Source organism: Oncorhynchus mykiss, chromosome 6, assembly GCF_013265735.2.
Source record: "Oncorhynchus mykiss isolate Arlee chromosome 6, USDA_OmykA_1.1, whole genome shotgun sequence".
NCBI classification, from domain to species: Eukaryota; Metazoa; Chordata; class Actinopteri; order Salmoniformes; family Salmonidae; genus Oncorhynchus; species Oncorhynchus mykiss.
Window position 1 is genome coordinate 67019025 of NC_048570.1, and position 19192 is coordinate 67038216.

Here is a 19192-nt window from a genome sequence, read left to right on the forward strand (position 1 = left end):
AACCGTACCATCGCTATCCTTCACATATAAATGAAAGGAGGGACAATTAAAGCACAGGAAAATACATGGTGCTATACTGACCGGCTTGTTTCTTGATATCTTCAGAGCTGGAGTTAGACGTGGCCTGTGGGGTGCTGCTTTGTGCCTCTCTATCTGGGCCTGGTACTGGTATGAACATGCTTTCTGGCAGAACCTCTGATGCCGTCACCTGGAAAATCAAACACAAGACACGTCCCATGTTAATTACTGTGTGGTCCTATTATACAACTGAGTTTCTGTAAGCTCACAAAAATATGATGTTATTATATATTCTTTCCATTTAAAACTGCACACATATTTTCCTGATGGAATTGATAGACATCTTAAAATATCGTGGAAACCCTTGCACAAGGTTTCTGTCTCGCAATCACTCACAAATAATCATATTACTTTTGACTTTATTTGCCATCCCTGGAATTTGCACTTTGATCACTGCTGGTGTTTTGTCATGCGAATGGAAAGTTCTGCTGCAGCCAATTAGTGAGACGGCCTGAAAAGCCTACCTTGGCCAACTGAAAAGCTTATTAGGCCAACTAATTAAATAATTATTCCATGAAAAAAGCGCATCCCATTACAATGATAAGGACCAGAGCAGACAAGAGGCATTCTGGGTAATACAAGCACTATCAATTTGGGGAAATAGTCTGTGCCTTCCAACCCTGCATAAGTCACAATATAGTGGTTTAATGTCAGTTACGTTAGAGTTATTTCAGGTGCGTTAAGAATACAAAATTGGAGCTACTATGGATAAATCCAAACATGAACAGGTTCAATAAAGATTTCTGAAGAAATACGCAAAGAAATGACGTTTCAGGAGGAATGCTATGCATTTTTCCACTATACAATGGTTTAATTTGTTTCTACCATTTTAATTAGAACATTTCAAGGAGCAATGAATATTGATTAAAAAACTGCAGAGAAGCGGCCAGGTTTTCTTTGCTCTCAAAAGGTTGAAGTCAATCATGGGTGAATGACAGCCACCTCCCTCCATATTATCTCCCCCCACCCATCCTCCTCTCCCATATCTCCCCCTCATAGCCCCTCTTTCCCCTTACAGAAATGCAACAATTCATCAAATGCACTCATTAAGCGGCTCCTATTTAACAATAATCAGTGATTGAGATTGGAAGAGGCCGGGAGATGAGGCACTGTCTGCTTCACCTTCCTTCAATTAACTCCCCAAACAGAATAATCAGCCTCACTCCCCACGCTGCATTTCAATTCACAGTACCCCAACACACCCCACCCCTCTCCCTACTCCCCACCCCTCTCCCTACAGTCCCTCCCCACCCCTCTCCCTACAGTCCCTCCCCACCCCTCTCCCAACTCCCCACAGTCTTTCCCCAACCCTCTCCGTGCCTCTATTAATCCTCTATTTCCATTTCAGGTTCTCCTTACTGCAGTGGACCACCCTTCTTCTCTCCTATCACCCCATAATGGTCATCCTGGCTTTGGCTCTTTACTTAAATGTGTGTATGATAACATCAAACGAGGCTATACAAAATGAAAAGGAACAATCTAATTCAAATAGCTGTTTTGACCTTTACTATCTAACACAATATTAATATTCTTCAAAAATAATCAGTCAAATCTTATCAACATATATTTAACCTTAAGTCACCATGAGTAATGTATAAAGGCACAACGGATTCACCTAGTCTTATGAAACATAAAATAAACTGTTAACGACATTTGTGTGTGCCTTTGGTCTGGCCTGTGCTTCTAAAAGGAACACACTCTCTGTCAGTCTGCAACTGGCAGTGTGTACTGCAAATAGTGACAATGAGGACATGTCTGTGAACACAGCATGGCACACAGCTCCAAACAGGCCCACTCTAGTCCTACACAAGGCAGAGTCCTCCTCAAGCAACAGCGGGTTTGCATAGGGCCCCGGGGTTAAGTGGAACAGTAAACATTCTCGAGTCCATCACTGTGCGATTAGTCTCATCAGAAATTCACTGGAAAATATTCAGATACTTTCTGTTTTCTTCTCCCTTCTCTCTCTCTCTCTCTCCTCCAAACAGAGAGTGGCAAATTAATGCAACCAGCATGGAGAATACCACAAATACAAAGCACAGCAGCGATTTACATTACAAAGTGGACTGTTTCTAGACAACTGCTTCATTAGACGACGAGAGGCAAGAGCAGAGAGTATCCCAAGGTCACTTTTAATTTGGACCGCCTAATTGGCAAACATAGTTCAAAATGGCTATCATCTAGCCAGACTCAGAATTAATGAAGCACAATTATTTTCATTACCCCTATCTTAGACAGACAGAAAATGAGACATAGAATGAGAGAGGGAGGGGAGGAGAGAGGAAGAGAGGGGGCGAGAGAGGAGAGAGAGAGGGAGGGGTAATGGAAGGATGGGGCTGCAGGAGGGAGAGAGAGAGAGAGAGAGAGAGAGAGAGAGAGAGAGAGAGAGAGAGAGAGAGAGAGAGAGAGAACATGGTGGACAAAATTAAAGACTGAGAGAGTGTGTGCATCTTTATGCATGGTCGACATGAAATAAAAGTCTCCTATTTCAGAATTCATTAGGCTCGTCTGCTACACGTGAAAAAAATAGAGTACCGTTCCATCTATATCCACCAGTAGAAATAAAAAAAAAGGTACTGGTTTTAATGTGCATTATATTACCTATGGTTCTCTTCCGAGTCTTTGTAGGGGCTCTGTGCATTATTATCTCTATAAAAGATAAATACTGCTGCCTTCTATACTAAAGTGTTCGCCATTTGCTTTCTAGCTGGGCCAGGAAGATGGCTAGGCAGCTAGGTAGAACACCGTTCTCCTGAATGATTGTCCAGCGAGCAATTCTGTTCCACAGGCAAGAACAAACGTCAACATTTGCACAGTCATAACAGGAAATCAAAAGGAGAGAAAATAAAACCATATTTCCATTTGATGCTGATTAAAACAAAATGAGCCGGGTTATTTCGCTGGGGTAATGTAGCAGAGGTAGACAGAGTCCATGTTGTAAATACTGATATTACATTTGTGTGAGTCTATATCTAACTTCAGAATGTATATTAATGCTTTAGGCTTTACGTTTTTTTGTATCGCTCTGGGTGGAGATAGTTCCTAGATAGTGGTATATGTATGGGAAACGTTAGGGGTGATTGCACAGACTCACAGTCCCTATTGTCTCTTTGTGAAATTGGTGCATTCATTATTCACGTGAGATTTGAGGTTGGCACGCTAGATTAAAGAAATGGTGAATAATAATATTTCCATTGCATGAACTTGCATTTCATTAAAGGGGAAAAAAAAGTATTAATTCAATTTAAATGAATCTGTGTCACAATAACTTGAATATATTATTAATAAAAGCCTTTGTTTTGAACAGCGCTAAGGTGATCAGACACTGGGTGAATGTCAATGTGCTCCTGAGAATAAATGGACTGGGAGGTAAGAGAGCAGCTCATCTAGCAAACAACAGACTTTCCTGTCTCTCTCTCCCCCCTCACTATCTCAACTGACTACGATAAAAATTAGACCGAAAAAAGGGCTCATTGACCATAGGCACATTAGACAACGCCACATTAGAATATGGCTAAAGCATCTGAACCTAACCCCCATAACATTTGACTGGCAGTGAGTCAATGGGATGCCTTGGAGCCATTTCACAATTAACAGTTTCCTTTGTATTTTGATAAAGCTTCAAATGTCATCAATTTGGAAGAGAGAAGACTGGAGAGACATGCTCCATTACAAACAGCCAGCCAGGCAGGCAGGGTGAGTAACAGTCATCTCTGGGCTGCAGAGAAGAGACACAGCTAAGGCCTCCATTGGTCCTTGACCTGATGGGGCCCAGCCAGCCTGCCTACATTGCCTTTTGTGTACAGACATACGCTACATGCGCTAAGCTCACACACACAGAGAAACAAAAAGGCTGTGCGTATTCCCATGGCCTCTTCATCACTTCCCACAGAGAAAATAAATGACTAAACAGACACAATGGTTAATATAAATGTGGTAAAGGATGTATACTGTACAGGATGGGCTGAGCTGGGTATTAAAGGCTAGGTGGCAGAGCCATGACATCCTGTGTTGTGCTTTCCTCTCAACGTATTCAGTGTGTTTAAAAAGGCCCTTGAAAAAAAGATGTCATGAAGTCCCCATTGCAATCCAGTGGCCATGGATTAGGAGGATAACAGTAATCAATGTACACATCTCAGAAGCAGGCGCCTACCTGTAACTTCACAAACAGAAACCCCACAATGCACCAGAAGAAAGGGAATGAAAACCCAGCAAGAGGATTACGGACTGAACTACCTTGAACATCTCAGAACCATTTACAGCTGTTTAGCTTATAAAACACCATATTTGTATTTGTACAATAGCTAATGTGTGGTGAGCCTTCTGGTATTAAATGGTTGCAGTACATCACCCAAGTGGGTGGAAGAGATGATTTCCCACCTTACTATGTAAAGCTCTTTGAGCACCTACTGTAGGTGGAAAGGCACTATATAAATGCAATCAATTATTATCATTATTATTACAACAACAATTGTGTTCACCCTATTTTACAGAGATGGATTTGTGCAGGAGGCTTGGCATTGATATTTTAGGATGGTTTCGTTTAGCTTGAGGGGATGTGCATTCCCTGTTATAATTGAGCTGACTATTGGTATGTAATAGCATTGCAGGGGCCATGGTTAAATATTTCTAAAGAATACAGTACCTAAGGATGAATGTATACACATACTGTATCCACAATCCACACAGGCGCACGCACGAACACACCCTAACACACACAAACACACACACGTACCGTGGCGATGAGCTTTTCCACGCAGTCGGGCGCCACGCTGTGGAGGTGTGTGAGGTGGAACTGCAGATGGATCTTGTTGTTCAGCATGTCCTGGCAGAGCGGGCAGCGGAACATGGGCTGGACAGAGTGCTGCGTCATCACGTGCATTCTCAGGCGGTTCAGGTCCGTGTTGCTGAACTTGCAGTAGGGACATTGGTACATCTGGAGGAGAGGAGGAAAGGGGGGAGAGAGGAGGAGAGGGGGGAGAGAGGAGGAGAGGGGGGAGAGAGGAGCACAGGGAGGTTAATGAGGTGAGATGGAGAGCTGTAGGTCTGCTTTGTGAGAGAGAGGAACTGGAATGGGAGGATGAATGGAGGAGTATTGCCCCCTGTGTCTCTACCAGGCAGGTCCCTCTGATCATGGACCACTAGGCAATACGGAGAGCAGCAGTCCTGGCACACACTTCAAAGCTCTCTCATCTGTCAAATACTATATTGATTTTCCACCTTTTGCACAATTAGCAATGCAACTGCAGCAGGAAAGCAAAACTCATTTTAAGGAGATTTCCAAAAAATCATGCATAATGCAAAAAGGCCCGTCTTTATTCAAATGTCTTTAAGAAAAATGCTTAGAAGTAGCTACATCTTTACATTCCTTTTCTCAATGAATGTGTAAGTTTTACTGCTTATAATGAGGGCATGGTAATTGGGGATGGGATAACCTTGAGTTATTGGCAAGTTCAAATAGTTAGAATAGTGAGTCTTAATATGACCATCCTCTATAAACCAACTTCTGGAAGTGGCAGCAGGCTGTGTGTTAAAGATAGAGCAGAAGGAGTGGGCTGTTACCTGCTCCGCAGCAGCACTCTTCTCAGCCGTCCTGGGACGTTTGGAGGAGAGGGGGCTCCCTGTGGCCCCTGACCGTGAGGAGGGCCTCTTAGAGGGGTTCGGGGAGTCTGTCTGGTCCCTCTCTGACTGGCTGGATCCTGCTGCACGCACACACACGCACGCGCACACACGCATGCACACACGCACACACACGTGCGCGCACACACACACACACACACACACACACACACACACACACACACACACACACACACACACACACACACACACACACACACACACACACACACACACACACACACACACACACACACACACACACACACACACACACACAGAGGGGCAAAGAAGAGAAGCAGACTCATCAAAGCAAGGTGAAGACTTGGCAGCCAGAGAACAAGTCAATCAATAAGTGTGGATAAAGGGCTTTGAAATGTCTTTCTTCAATGTGATATAACCGCATTTAATGGGACTTGGGCAGGGAAGCAGTTGATCAGCCAACCCACAGCTCCCCGTCCAAACCACCAGTCTGTATACTTCTCCTCCCATGCCAATGCAGCAACACACAGCTCCACATCCAAACCACCAGTCGGTATACTTCTCCTCCCATGCCAATGCAGCAACACACAGCTCCACATCCAAACCACCAGTCGGTATACTTCTCCTCCCATGCCAATGCAGCAACACACAGCTCCACATCCAAACCACCAGTCTGTATACTTCTCCTCCCATGCCAATGCAGCAACACACAGTACTTTGACGGCCTCTCTCTCCCCATGCTGGATCGTTAGGACACCAGACAGCGCCACATATGGCTAATCAAAACATTAGTTTGCCACATTGTGCAGCTTTAGGTTTCTCTACTTAGTTTCTCCCAGGTACTCTTTTACATCTGCTCTTATACAGGTACCCAGCTCTGACTAACAGAGAGGTGTGTATTCATTCACACCTCTTTTTCTATGGTTCCATTTACACAACTACGATAGAAATAACCCCATCTATAAATAGTTGCATAACATTAGCACAGATTGTTATTGTCTACAATGATAGATGGGTCCCCATTGATACAGTACATCCAATTAGCTAGCAAGAGGGCCTACTATAAGTGAGTGAATCTACTGCCAGACTTTCATCAAGAGGTGTAAACCTCAGCAATTCCCAACTGTATTTTCAATTTCTCCAATTCACACAATTATCAAAACAGACTGTCATGCTAGGCAAGGCCATGTATACTGCTGAGGTGGCTGTGGACTGGTTGAGAAGGGAGCAAGAAATTGGATTTTCACTTTCAAAGCACTCATGACCAATGACCACATAAGCTTGCTCCTCATCAAAATACATTTCAGTTGAAATTGCTACCAAAGAGGGGTGAGGTCCTTGGATTCCTCTGCCAGGAATGAAATAGGAACAGTGACAGAGGAAGGAGAGGTGCAATTTGGCTTGGCAGTTAGAGCTTTAGAAGTTGTGGACCCAATATCCTCTGAAATCCTGCTGGAAACACTGACCTATAGCTTGACCCCGCTTGGGTAAATCCTCCTGCTCTTTGTGGCTACACAGCAAGTGAGTGCCAGTGCAACTCTCGACTTAATTGGAATTTCTGTAACCAGCTAAGCCTCCTCCAGTGGTTTGTGGGTCGGGCCAAGTGGACTGTGACAATGAGAGAGTGGATAGAGAGACTCATTCACACCCCAGCCCCTCACAACCCAACTGTGGGTTCCCCCCTTCACAAACCAACACAGGCACCAGGCTTCACAACCACAACACCCCATTCAGCTCTTAGAAAGAGCAGGAATTTTGAGGAGAAACAAAACTTTTTTCAAAAACTCCCTTGGGGGGTTCAATAGGGAATTAGCCTACTGATTAGTATCCATATGCACCACAGGATGTACAAGACAGCCATGCTTTGTTACACACAGTGGGCTGAAATGTAAAGAGCGGCTAATTGTCAGGTACCTGCCCATCTCAGGCAGGAATACTAGTATCACTGCAGACTCCAGTGGGCTCTGCTCTACTAGCCAGCTGAACGTATCACACAGCTAATCCTTTTAATGCAACCTGCAGCAGCATTAACAATGCATCCAGCCTCTCCTCGCCTCCCGCTCCCTGTCTCTCTCCACTGAGCCAGGCCCCACAACAAGAAGCTTCTGCTCAGCTAACCAGAGAGGAGAGCACTCCCTGTTAGAAAGCCAAAAGAGAGAAAGGGAGAGAAAGAGAGGGAGGTAGACAGACAGAGAGAGAGAGAAATAAAGCCAAACAAAATGGGAGCGGCAAACAGAAAAGAATCACAGCTGAGTAAAAATACTCAGCTAAGCCGGCGCTCGTAAAGGAGCTAAATCCACACGGAGCCGGCGTGGGGGAGCCAGAGCACCACAGTGCCCCGCCGCCAGCGGAAAGAATTCACTGTGAAACTTAAGGAGGTGTCTTGCTGGCCCTTAACAAGGCCATAAAGAGTTAAATTTGGCCTGATTTGTACAGTCCTGGAAGGGCAAATTGAGAACAGGGGGCATTGGGAAGGGGGCGAGGGGGAGAGGGGGGGTCAGGTTAAGCAGGGCTGACCACGCTCCTGCTCCAGACATTAAAATGTCAGCTCCAATCAGGCCGGGGGCAGCTGAGCTGATTACCCAGTGGGGGCCCTGCCTTGGCTTTTCTCAGAGCAGCCTGCTAGATCTCCCAGAGACACTGGGATCGGCCAGGGAGGCCCTATTTGGTCCAGTCAGACACAATCCCATTAAACACATCAACCAATAAACAAAGGAAATGTTAAACAAAGGCACCTCCCCATTCCCTGACATTAACCTCTCAGTCATGAACTGTCCTCACCACTTCCTCCTCCACTTCACTACACTTCACTGCCTCTTCACTCACTGCCCCCTGTCCTCACTCCTCCTCTCTCCCTATTTCTCTTTCCTGGCCCACTCACTCTCTGGTGGTAGTCCCCCCCTCGTGTTAACATACTATGAGGTAAGCCCTCCTACCAGATCAGGTCCTTGCTGCCTTGCTAAGCGGTTAGTTGTCTCAGAAATAACTGCTCACTATCAGGGTGGAAATCAGGCCCATAAATGCCCATATGTGGCCAGGCCTTCAGTACAAGGCAAACAGCTGGAGAAGGGGAAGCAGCTGAAGCCTGCTCTGCTCTGAGAGAGGCAGCGTTACTGGACAATAGTCTTCAATGAGGCTGATATGATCAATCAGGCCAGAGTATTGGACAACATAATGCATGGGCTATGGAGTGGCGAGGCCAACACACTTAATACCTATATTGAACAACACACAAGAAGCCCTCAAACAACAACCAGCAGCTGCTTGGGTCTACCAGTGTATAATGTATGTGGATGTACATTTACAGTGTGTTTGAGTGTGTGTGTTTCCGTGTGTGTGTGCATGTGTGCGTGTGTGTGCATGTGCGTGTGCGTGTGTGTGTGTGTGTGTGTGTGTGTGTGTGTGTGTGTGTGTGTGTGTGTGTGTGTGTGTGTGAGAGAGAGAGAGAGTCAGAGAGCGGGGTGGGAAGGCTTGTTCAGGGCACAGCCTTACCTCGTCACGGCATGTTAGGAGTCCATAAATCTGATCAATCGCTCTCTCCTAAGAATCCAAAATCCCACTCCTGCCACCAGCCCTGTGACTAAAGTCCAGCTACCGTATCCTGTTTTCGTTGTCAAGTGAAGAGGGAAAAAAGAGAGACCAAAACAGAGCGAGCCTGGGAACATACCGGAACGAAAAGGAGGCTGATAAAAACAGAGGGTGAGGGGATTTTAGCAGCGTGTGAGGTCTGAGCGTGGCATGGTTGGGCTTGTATCAGAACATGGCCGAGCATCGGGGCCGACCAGATCCATTAACAGGGGCTAGAAGCAGAACATTGGCTCCTGATGGAAGGGTCTCTGCCTCCTCCAGGACCCACACTGTAATTCATGTGCACTGGGCTCAGCACACAGCCACATTCTGGCTATGAAAGGCAAAATAAAGGCATTGGGTTCAGTTGGAGGGAAAGCGTACAGTAAGGTGAATTCTATTGCTCTCTAAAGTCCCGCTTCTTTTGGCCTGCCCTTGGGAGGCAATTTGAAGTTTAATATGCCGCATAAAATAGCAATCAAGGATATCAAGTTCCTTAATATTCAAATATCGCTGTCTCTCCTTGTCAAATTACCATTGGAGGACATTCTGAGCTGTGCTTTCATATATGGAGTCCCTTTGTGACCTTGTCCTGGAACTGTCTGTGTAGCTCACCTGTAATAGGGTGTGAATCAGTTTGTCATCAGAGGGGCTCATCTTTATGGCTTCATCCATACATGTGGATCACTATGGGGCTTCCCCAGTGACCTCTCTGACTGAGAGGACCCTGTGTGTGACCCTGACCTCTCCTCTCCGCTCATTACACACCCGCCTCACATCCAGCCCAAACCAACTCTGACAGATACACAGAGTGGACTTTCATCTGAGAGCACAAAAGGTATAGCAGGAGGGAAAGAACCCTTAAGAGTCAATTAGGTGATTATTAATTCATGGGCCTTTTCCGTAAACCAGGGGCTTTTGTGCTGTCGAGTCCCGTAAGTGAATTGGACTTTGGCACCTTGTCTCACCTCCCTGGGCTGCACTACTCAGGCTGCAGCGAGGGGGCTGTCAGCACACAGCCTGGTCTCTGTAGCAATCACAGCCTTGCTGTGCTTTCAAGGGGGGAAAAAGATGGCAGCTGGAGTGAGTGACCGACACAAGCCAGGCTGAATTAACACAACAGGTCTTCTGCCATTGAAATCTTTGAGGAATGCAATCACAGCTGCTATTGTGTCATTGATCTGCCTCTACGTCCTTGGGAAGGGATATTCCACGAGTTGGAGCTAACAGGATGGAGAGGAGAGGAGAGGAGAGGAGGAAAGGGGGAGAGAATGATTTCCTGTGGCGGGTGTCTGGGTCTGGGATGGTAGGCCTGATGGTGCCCTCTTCCCTCACCACTGGCTGAAGAAGCCTGACCTTCAGTATGGATACTGTCCCTCAGGAGGCCAGGGAAAAGGATGCATGTGGTCACTAGCTCCTCAGTCTCCTCCCCTCCTACCGACTGGCCCTATCCTGTCTGCAGACCCAGCTCTGCCTCGGAACCCAGAAGCCTCCGGTCGTAAAAACATAAGCCATAGTTTAGGCTCCGATGGAGCCGGGCCATATGGCCCTACTGCCTGATACCCACCACTCTGCCCTGGGCCCAGGCCCAGCCGCTTCCTACCCACAACCACCCCTCTCACAATCCCTTCCCACAATGGCCTGATCATTCAGGGACAGACTCACAGCCATCTACTGTACTGGAACTCCCTCCATCCCGTCTCCTCCTCACCCCCTCCCCACTAACCCTCCTCCCACTCCACACTTCACAGGGCCAAATTACTAAAGCTCTCTCTCCCCATGTCCCTCTGCTCTTCACTCGCCTCTAGTCCCTCAGCAATTTAACCATTAATATGGAGAAGCAGGTTCAACTCCCCAGTGCTACAAGTCATTCACTTTTAATGCATATGCTAACAATAACTGAATATTATCTCTCTTTTCCCCTCCCCTTTCTGCCTGTCTTTTTTAATCTACAGGCCATGTTAGAGCCCTGAGCGACAAAGGGCTATATTCCACTTCACCTCATATTTCTCAGGTAATTACTCTGTATCAATTAATTTCAAATAAAGAAAATTACAACCAAAGCATTACGCCAAAGCGACTCTATATTGAGGCTCATCATTCCTCAGTATCCTTGGTGGATAACCCTGACTTTTATTAAATGAAAAACCAGCTCCACACTGCATGGGAAAAGAAGAGAGTGGTTTATATAGGCCTACAGGCATGACTGCAACAAAGACACAGTTAAAATGAAGAAATTAAAAGGAGCTAGTAATTAGTGTCCGCGTTATTAATCTTCAGGCCACTGAGCAGCCGGCTGACATGGCGTTCACCTTTAAAGGACACTCCTCCCCGCCCACCAGGCCGGCAAAGAGGCGGTAGCAGCAGCAACATGGCTGGCCCATAACACTATAGCAATAAAACTCAAACACTGATCTTCCAGGGAGTTGGCTCACAAACAAGGACAGTTTATGGTCTATAATCTTCAAAGACAAAAGGAATTATAATTTGAGGGGTGACAAGCAGTCAAAGGACATGATATGAATATGTTTTTAAAAAATCTGCTCTCCTCTGACTTCATGGGATAACAGTTGCACATTATTAGAACTCAAGGGAGACCATTGGTATAATACATTCCTTAGGCTGAACTGTTCAAAAATATGAAAATATGAGATATAAAAAATAATGAGCACTGTCCATTGCTAACCTTACCCTACTGGCCAGCACAGCATTTCTGACAACTCATGAGACTATTACTAAAACTAGAGGTGAAAGCTACCACATCCCCATATGTGTGTGTTCCAGTGTGAGCCACACACCACTCCCAAGACCAGAAAGCACAAGCTTTCAGCCTGCAGTATCACTCCTCTGCATCCAGGGGTTGCTAATGTTCACTGCACTGACAGAGATGCATCCGTCGTCTAATTTCCCTTCACTCACACACATACACACACACAAATCTACACAAACAAACAAACCCACACCTGCATACACACGTACATAAACAAGCATGCAAGCAAGCACACACACTCACAACCATACACACACTCACAACCATACACACACTCACAGCACCGGGCTCCTCCACACTCATCCAATCACAGAGATTCATAGGTAAAAGTAAATATTTAAGGGAAAAGAGATGGGACCAATTTGGTTGGGTGCTCTGCCGGTGACAGAATGCGGATGACCCCGCGCTGTAATATCATTTCCCCCTCCCTCGCTCCAGCTCCCATCATTTGAAAGTCAGGAAGGGGGTATGAGAGGAATTATTCATAAACCTCAATTGCAGAAGATTGCAACCCCCTCTCCCTCCCCACACACACACACTGCACCCTTCCCTCCCATTTCTCCATATAGACCACCTCAATACAAACCCTTCCCATACATTTATGTTAAGCATGTCAAATCATATTGTGGCCATTCCTCCTAGCCCTTAAGTGTATTAACAATCCCTCTTTCCTCTGTCTGCCCCCCCCCCCCCCCCCCCCCCCCCCGTCCTCTCCCCTCCTCCTCTACCTTTCTCCTACCTCCATCCCTGTGTATTCAGCTCCTGCATTAATACTGTCCTGCTCTAATCTAGGTACAGCTCCCCTTGCCTTCCGGAGCAGAACCCCTCCATTTCACTAATGCTGCCTCAGCTAGGTGAACAAGGCGTGAGTAGAAGGGGAGCAAGGCTCGGGGCTGGCCATTTATAAATATTTCATTGGCCGCATTAGAAACGACCCCTGGATAGCATATTGGGGAAGTTGGCTAAATCGCAGCTTCTGCCAACATTCACTTTATTGTTTAAATAAGTAATGAATTCAATGTACAAACTAAAATTGTGGATGTATGTCATCCCTCTTTCATGGAAAATAATTACAAAGTCTGGTGTGTGTGTTCACCTGTGTGAGCGGCATATTGTAGAAATCTTTCAGCAGGAGAAGACATGTAGAATACACATGCATTTCTAAATGGCTTTAATGAATTTTGAAGCGCTGTGGCACTAAAAAGGGAAATAAGATTGACAGTAGCTTTAAAAAGGAAGACACCTTTCTTCTGCCTCTGCTAATGCCACCTGCCTGATAGTGACTGTCACTTGTAAAGGGAACAACGTCTCCACACCAAGTTCCAAAGGTTGCATGACAAGGATGAGACGAAACACTTCAATAGTTCTAACGACGGTCCTTGGGAGAGCGGCACGCCATCAGACAGCGGGACGCCATCAGACAGCGGGACGCCATCAGACAGCGGGACGCCATCAGACAGCGGCACGCCATCAGACAGAGGGACGCCATCAGACAGCGGGACGCCATCAGACAGCGGCACGCCATCAGACAGCGGCACGCCATCAGACAGCGGGACGCCATCAGACAGCGGGACGCCATCAGACAGCGGCACGCCATCAGACAGAGGGACGCCATCAGACAGCGGGACGCCATCAGACAGCGGGACGCCATCAGACAGCGGCACGCCATCAGACAGCGGCACGCCATCAGACAGCGGCACGCCATCAGACAGCGGCACGCCATCAGACAGCGGGAGACGGAGCACTTTTCAGACAGTCTTTTAAAACACAGGTTAGCTCAGTCCCTCACAGTCTGGTCCAACAAACAGCATCGGTGTGTTGTCTGCCTTCTCAGACACCCTGAGACAATCATCAGCCGCAACAAGCATGCCTCTGTTTACCAAATGCATTCTGTGTTCCTCTGTGCTGTTGTTCGTACAGGGTTACAGAGGGTCTCTGTATAGGCACTGTGTCCATCAATCATACAAACATAGAGGAGAAAAAGCGACCTTCCATTAAACTAGCGCACCCGTCTCCTTTCTCAGCTGACAACACAGCCATCCCCCCATCCCTCCACCCCTCCACCTTATCCACCCACCCACCTCTTCACTGACAACACAGCCGTCCCCCCATCCCTCCACCTTATCCACCCACCCACCTCTTCACTGACAACACAGCCGTCCCCCCATCCCTCCACCCCTCCACCTTATCCACCCACCCACCTCTTCACTGACAACACAGCCGTCCCCTCATCCCTCCACCCCTCCACCTTATCCACCCACCTCTTCACTGACAACACAGCCGTCCCCCCATCCCTCCACCCCTCCACCTTATCCACCCACCCACCTCTTCACTGACAACACAGCCGTCCCCCCATCCCTCCACCCCTCCACCTTATCCACCCACCCACCTCTTCACTGACAACACAGCCGTCCCCCCATCCCTCCACCCCTCCACCTTATCCACCCACCCACCTCTTCACTGACAACACAGCCGTCCCACCATCCCTCCACCCCTCCACCTTATCCACCCACCCACCTCTTCACTGACAACACAGCCGTCCCCCCATCCCTCCACCCTTCCACCTTATCCACCCACCCACCTCTTCACTGACAACACAGCCGTCCCCCCATCCCTCCACCCCTCCACCTTATCCACCCACCTCTTCACTGACAACACAGCCGTCCCCCCATCCCTCCACCCCTCCACCTTATCCACCCACCCACCTCTTCACTGACAACACAGCCGTCCCCCCATCCCTCCACCCCTCCACCTTATCCACCCACCTCTTCACTGACAACACAGCCGTCCCCCCATCCCTCCACCCCTCCACCTTATCCACCCACCCACCTCTTCACTGACAACACAGCCGTCCCCTCATCCCTCCACCCCTCCACCTTATCCACCCACCTCTTCACTGACAACACAGCCGTCCCCCCATCCCTCCACCCCTCCACCTTATCCACCCACCCACCTCTTCACTGACAACAGAGCCGTCCCCCCATCCCTCCACCCCTCCACCTTATCCACCCACCCACCTCTTCACTGACATCAAACAGAAACCCAGACCTGGTTTCCTAATGCACATGCTATTTTTAACTAAGCGGTTCTAATAAGCTGCTGGGAAGCTGTACATTTTTCATATGCAAAAGCACATCTTTCCTTTGTGAAAACACAGAAACACACTTATTTGGTGATTAGTGACTGACAGAGGGGAGGAAAGGAATTGAATATGCTTGTATCAAATGGCATGCCTTTCAAAAAGCAGGAATGCTAATGCGAGGACTCTTCCTGAGCACCACAGGTATGAGTGAATTATTAATCGCTTGGCTCATTTTAATGCTTTTTAAAGTGCTATATTTTGATGTGTTAAAATGTACTTTTAGCCATTTTTCAGGCACATGCATATCATTATTTCTCCCATCAAAGAGGAGCGTCACCCTTTCAAAGAGCACAAACAACTCATTTAAAATAAAAGTTAGAATATCAAAGACCTTTTTACAAAGATGGGTCTGGATTGTTTTCCAGCTTTTAACCTCACTAATGTAAATGAAGACATCAGAACTCTAACCATCCCCCAGGTCCAGGATGGAGCTGGTCTAGTTAAAATGCCATCTCTCACTCTGCCTGCTAGTCTGTGATGTTGGCTTTCATTACCACAACTCTGTCTATTGGATGGGAGGAGATTACAAGAAATCCCCCTACTCGCTTCCATCCTTGTCTGACAACATGAAACAAATAGCTAGATCAAAACTAATTACTGATAATACTTATTCCCTTTTCTACTTCATAACAGTAAAAACTCAAAGTATAAAAAGGACCTTCCATTAACCCAGTGGGTTAATGGAAGGGTCCAGAGACCCATGCTGTATTATACTGTTCCACAGTACTCCAGCATACTGTGTGTTAAATGGACAAGCATGCTTCATACATGTGGAGCAGTAGGCCACCAGCCAACAGTGTTTAGATGGATACTTACACAGTATCTATCTCAAAAAGGTGTGTCAACGCTCCACACACCCCACCAAGAACCAATGGGAAAGCACCTCAGGCCTCAACGCTCCACACACCCCACCCAGAACCAATGGGAAAGCACCTCAGGCCTCAACGCTCCACACACCCCACCAAGAACCAATGGGAAAGCACCTCAGGCCTCAACGCTCTATGGGCTCTCTTTTATTAACAAACCTAACACAATGGTAAACCTAAGGCGGGAGCGCTATAGGTTCAGGGGTGTATCAGAACTATTTTTGCTATTTTCACTATCACAATTATAGGCACACTTGCTGGCGTTGGTGCGAAAGGGCTGGGTTTTGATGAATAAACAAGTTGTGGGTGTGTCGAAGGCTTGGCCCCTCACTGGCCAATCAGAACGTGCTCCCTGGTGAAATATGTGGTTGCTTCAAGTTTTGTATTTACAGTCTTTTATGTATTGCCTTGGAATCAACTCCAATTCCAATGTTAGTCCATTATAGTTTGTTAAATGGCTTACAGAAACGAAATAACAAAATGTAGACCTAACTTTGCTAAATACGTTAACTTGAACCCATTTGCAGTCCACATTGTTTTAAGTAATTGCATGTCTTCAACAGCATTCACACTGATAGAGGGGCTAGGCCTACTGTAAATTACATTATGGCTGAGCATGGACATGCCAAACATTGTCAATAAGCAAGATTCAATTCATTATTGATAAAGCCTGAAAGAGAACAAATAATTTGAATCAAATTCTAAACAAAACAACAAACTTGTTTTAAATAGGCAATGTCACACTTACAGGCACCATCATTTCTCCCCGCGGGCATATAATAATAAAACAAGGCAGAAAACGGAGGGTTTTATGCACATCCAAAACAGGACCTGCATGGCTATAATGTGGGCCTGCCTACAATGTATAGATAAAAAGGGAATGTCAGCTCACTGTTTTACTCCTCTCAAACTTGATATTTTAGTAAAGATTTGGTGGATTAAGATTAATTTCCAAGCGGTCTCAGGAGACAAACCCTCTATCTGCAGTCTTGACTACTTCGCAATTGCATAGGGAAGGACAAAAAAAAGCCTAATTGACAGGAGGGTAAGGCCATGAAATAAGGAAAAAACAGAATGTTTTTTATGTTTCTAAAGGCACCAAAAGCACATTAGGCTACTCTTGTTCCATGTGCATATGGGCAGTGTGCGTCACGGCTGGATAGGCTGTGTTTTAGCTGTCAAAGTTCATGCCATAAGCAACTGCGTTACCGCTAAAACCAGCTTTTGGTTGGTCTTAAATATCCCTACCAGCACTGAAATCACAACTTTGGATCATGTTTTTAAGGACACGCCTCAAATATTTTCACCCTGCCCATCTGAGCCCAAGCGAACTGATATAAGAAAGGTAAATTGCCGAACCTGGCGTTAGGGCTGAAAAACAAAAACAACGGCAGTCGAAAATAGAGCCCTATATAGTATACTGCTATTACTAATGACTATTACTGTAACTATTACTAGATTGTTACCTAACTATTATTACTATAACTTCTAACTAATTCTAACAAGGAAGTTTAGAAAATCCCTGGTCTAGGAGTGCTGTGATTGGATATCCAGGCCAGACTCCCAACAGGGCTTGACACAAACCCTAGCTATGCTCTGACGTGAACATGTGGCCAGGGGAGCCAAGCAGTGGGGGGCAGTCACAAACACTTCCTGTCTGTGAACCTCCTCTTCACACTCATACACCCACACACGTTCAGCCTGGACCTGCTGACCTCAACTAGCAGCAGAAATCAGATAAAACATTTCTAATGCACGCTGATGTAAACTAATCACATTAAAAGTTGATAGGATTCACCCTAAAAACCTACAACAAACAATCATGGACTCTCACCAAAACACAGGCCTTTAATCTGCAGGTAACAGTAGGCCTCAGGTTAGAATAGGCCCGAACACTAATGTCTCGCCTCAGCTCAAGCCCCACCTCTCCATGGAACTCAACACCTGCACCTGGCATCTGAAAGCCCATGGAGAGAAATATCCCTATCTGATAACATTTAACACAGGTGTGTGTTTCTGTCACACACGATCAGTGCAGTGCAGGAGGGAGTCATGTCCGTCATATGGGCACACACACGTAGTCGGCCTTGAATTATGCGCCCAGGCCCCTCTCCATAAAATCCACTGACAACTGACAAAACATGAGTCACCTGACCAGATTAGCTCAATTTACAATTTGGCCTAATTCATCAGATAGGATTTGATGAGAGGCGACCTGTCTCCCTCCTACAGTAAGAAACAGAAAGGCCTCTTTTAAAAAGAAACACTACAAACTGATTTGTGGATTTGTAACAGAGCAATATTAAAGGGACTCTGACATTTGTGTAGAATCTGTATAATTATTTGAGAGAAAAGGCCTTCTGTTGAGAACAAATCAGGTGCAATAGCACATGACCCCTGAGGGCAGTGTTGCCTAAATGTGTGCAGTGTAAATATAGGCCTTACCTGTCCCTTTGGTGAGCTCCTTCTCCCCCCCACCTTCTCTGTCTTTGGTTTGGTCCTCCTGTTCTGTGGTGGTCTCACTGGCAGCCTCCACATCCTCGCTCAGCTCTCCTGAAGGGGGAGGAGAGGATGGGATATGTAAATCAACACGCCATCAGAATTGGTGGAAGCACTTAAAGGGACAGCCGCATTTTTTTTCTATAGGAGCTTACAACAATTACATTCGCTGACACGCAGTTAAAAGGTTACCAGACAAAGAGGGCGGGATCTGCGTTCTGCCCTGTGCTGCTTGATCACCATGAGTGCATTTTGACATTTATTTTCATTAAAACAATAAAATTAGTGAAATCATTTTTGTTAATCAAAACAGAGATAGAGGAAATGTATTATATTTTATCATCTATTTTCTCTGCTGTATCCACACTAATATGAACACATTTAGAAGATAATTACAGTTCATTTGAAAATATAATAATAATAATAATAATAACTATCATGATTTTTTATACAAGCCCCAAAGTTATAGTTCTTCATTTATTCAAGACCATGACACAAATATCTTTATGGCTTCCTCTCTTTAATGCGGACATAAAACTGCAGAAAACCGCACACATGTGGTAGAGACATACACACATGTGGTAGAGACATACACACATTTTCCAAAGCGGTTTGAAGTATGTAGACAGGAAAAATAATTGTGTGAGGAGCGTGTTTCTAGAGAAAGACCTC

At 46.1% G+C, this 19192-nt stretch overlaps 1 protein-coding gene across 4 annotated transcripts in view; it reads right to left on the reverse strand.

Annotated features, from left to right (window-relative positions):
• The window catches only part of LOC110526399 (zinc finger homeobox protein 3), a 171362-nt gene that overhangs the window by 13730 nt on the left and 138440 nt on the right, over positions 1-19192 (reverse strand). For 2 of the 4 annotated variants that reach the window (XM_036980762.1, XM_036980760.1), the window contains 4 exons: positions 18467-18574; positions 5638-5777; positions 4811-5011; positions 82-208 (listed from right to left, as the gene is read on the reverse strand). In XM_036980762.1, coding sequence (XP_036836657.1) covers positions 82-208; positions 4811-5011; positions 5638-5777; positions 18467-18574 — 576 coding nt within the window. The remainder of the gene's footprint in view (positions 1-81; positions 209-4810; positions 5012-5637; positions 5778-18466; positions 18575-19192) is intronic. The other 2 variants (XM_036980761.1, XM_036980763.1) reach the window with 1 other exon arrangement.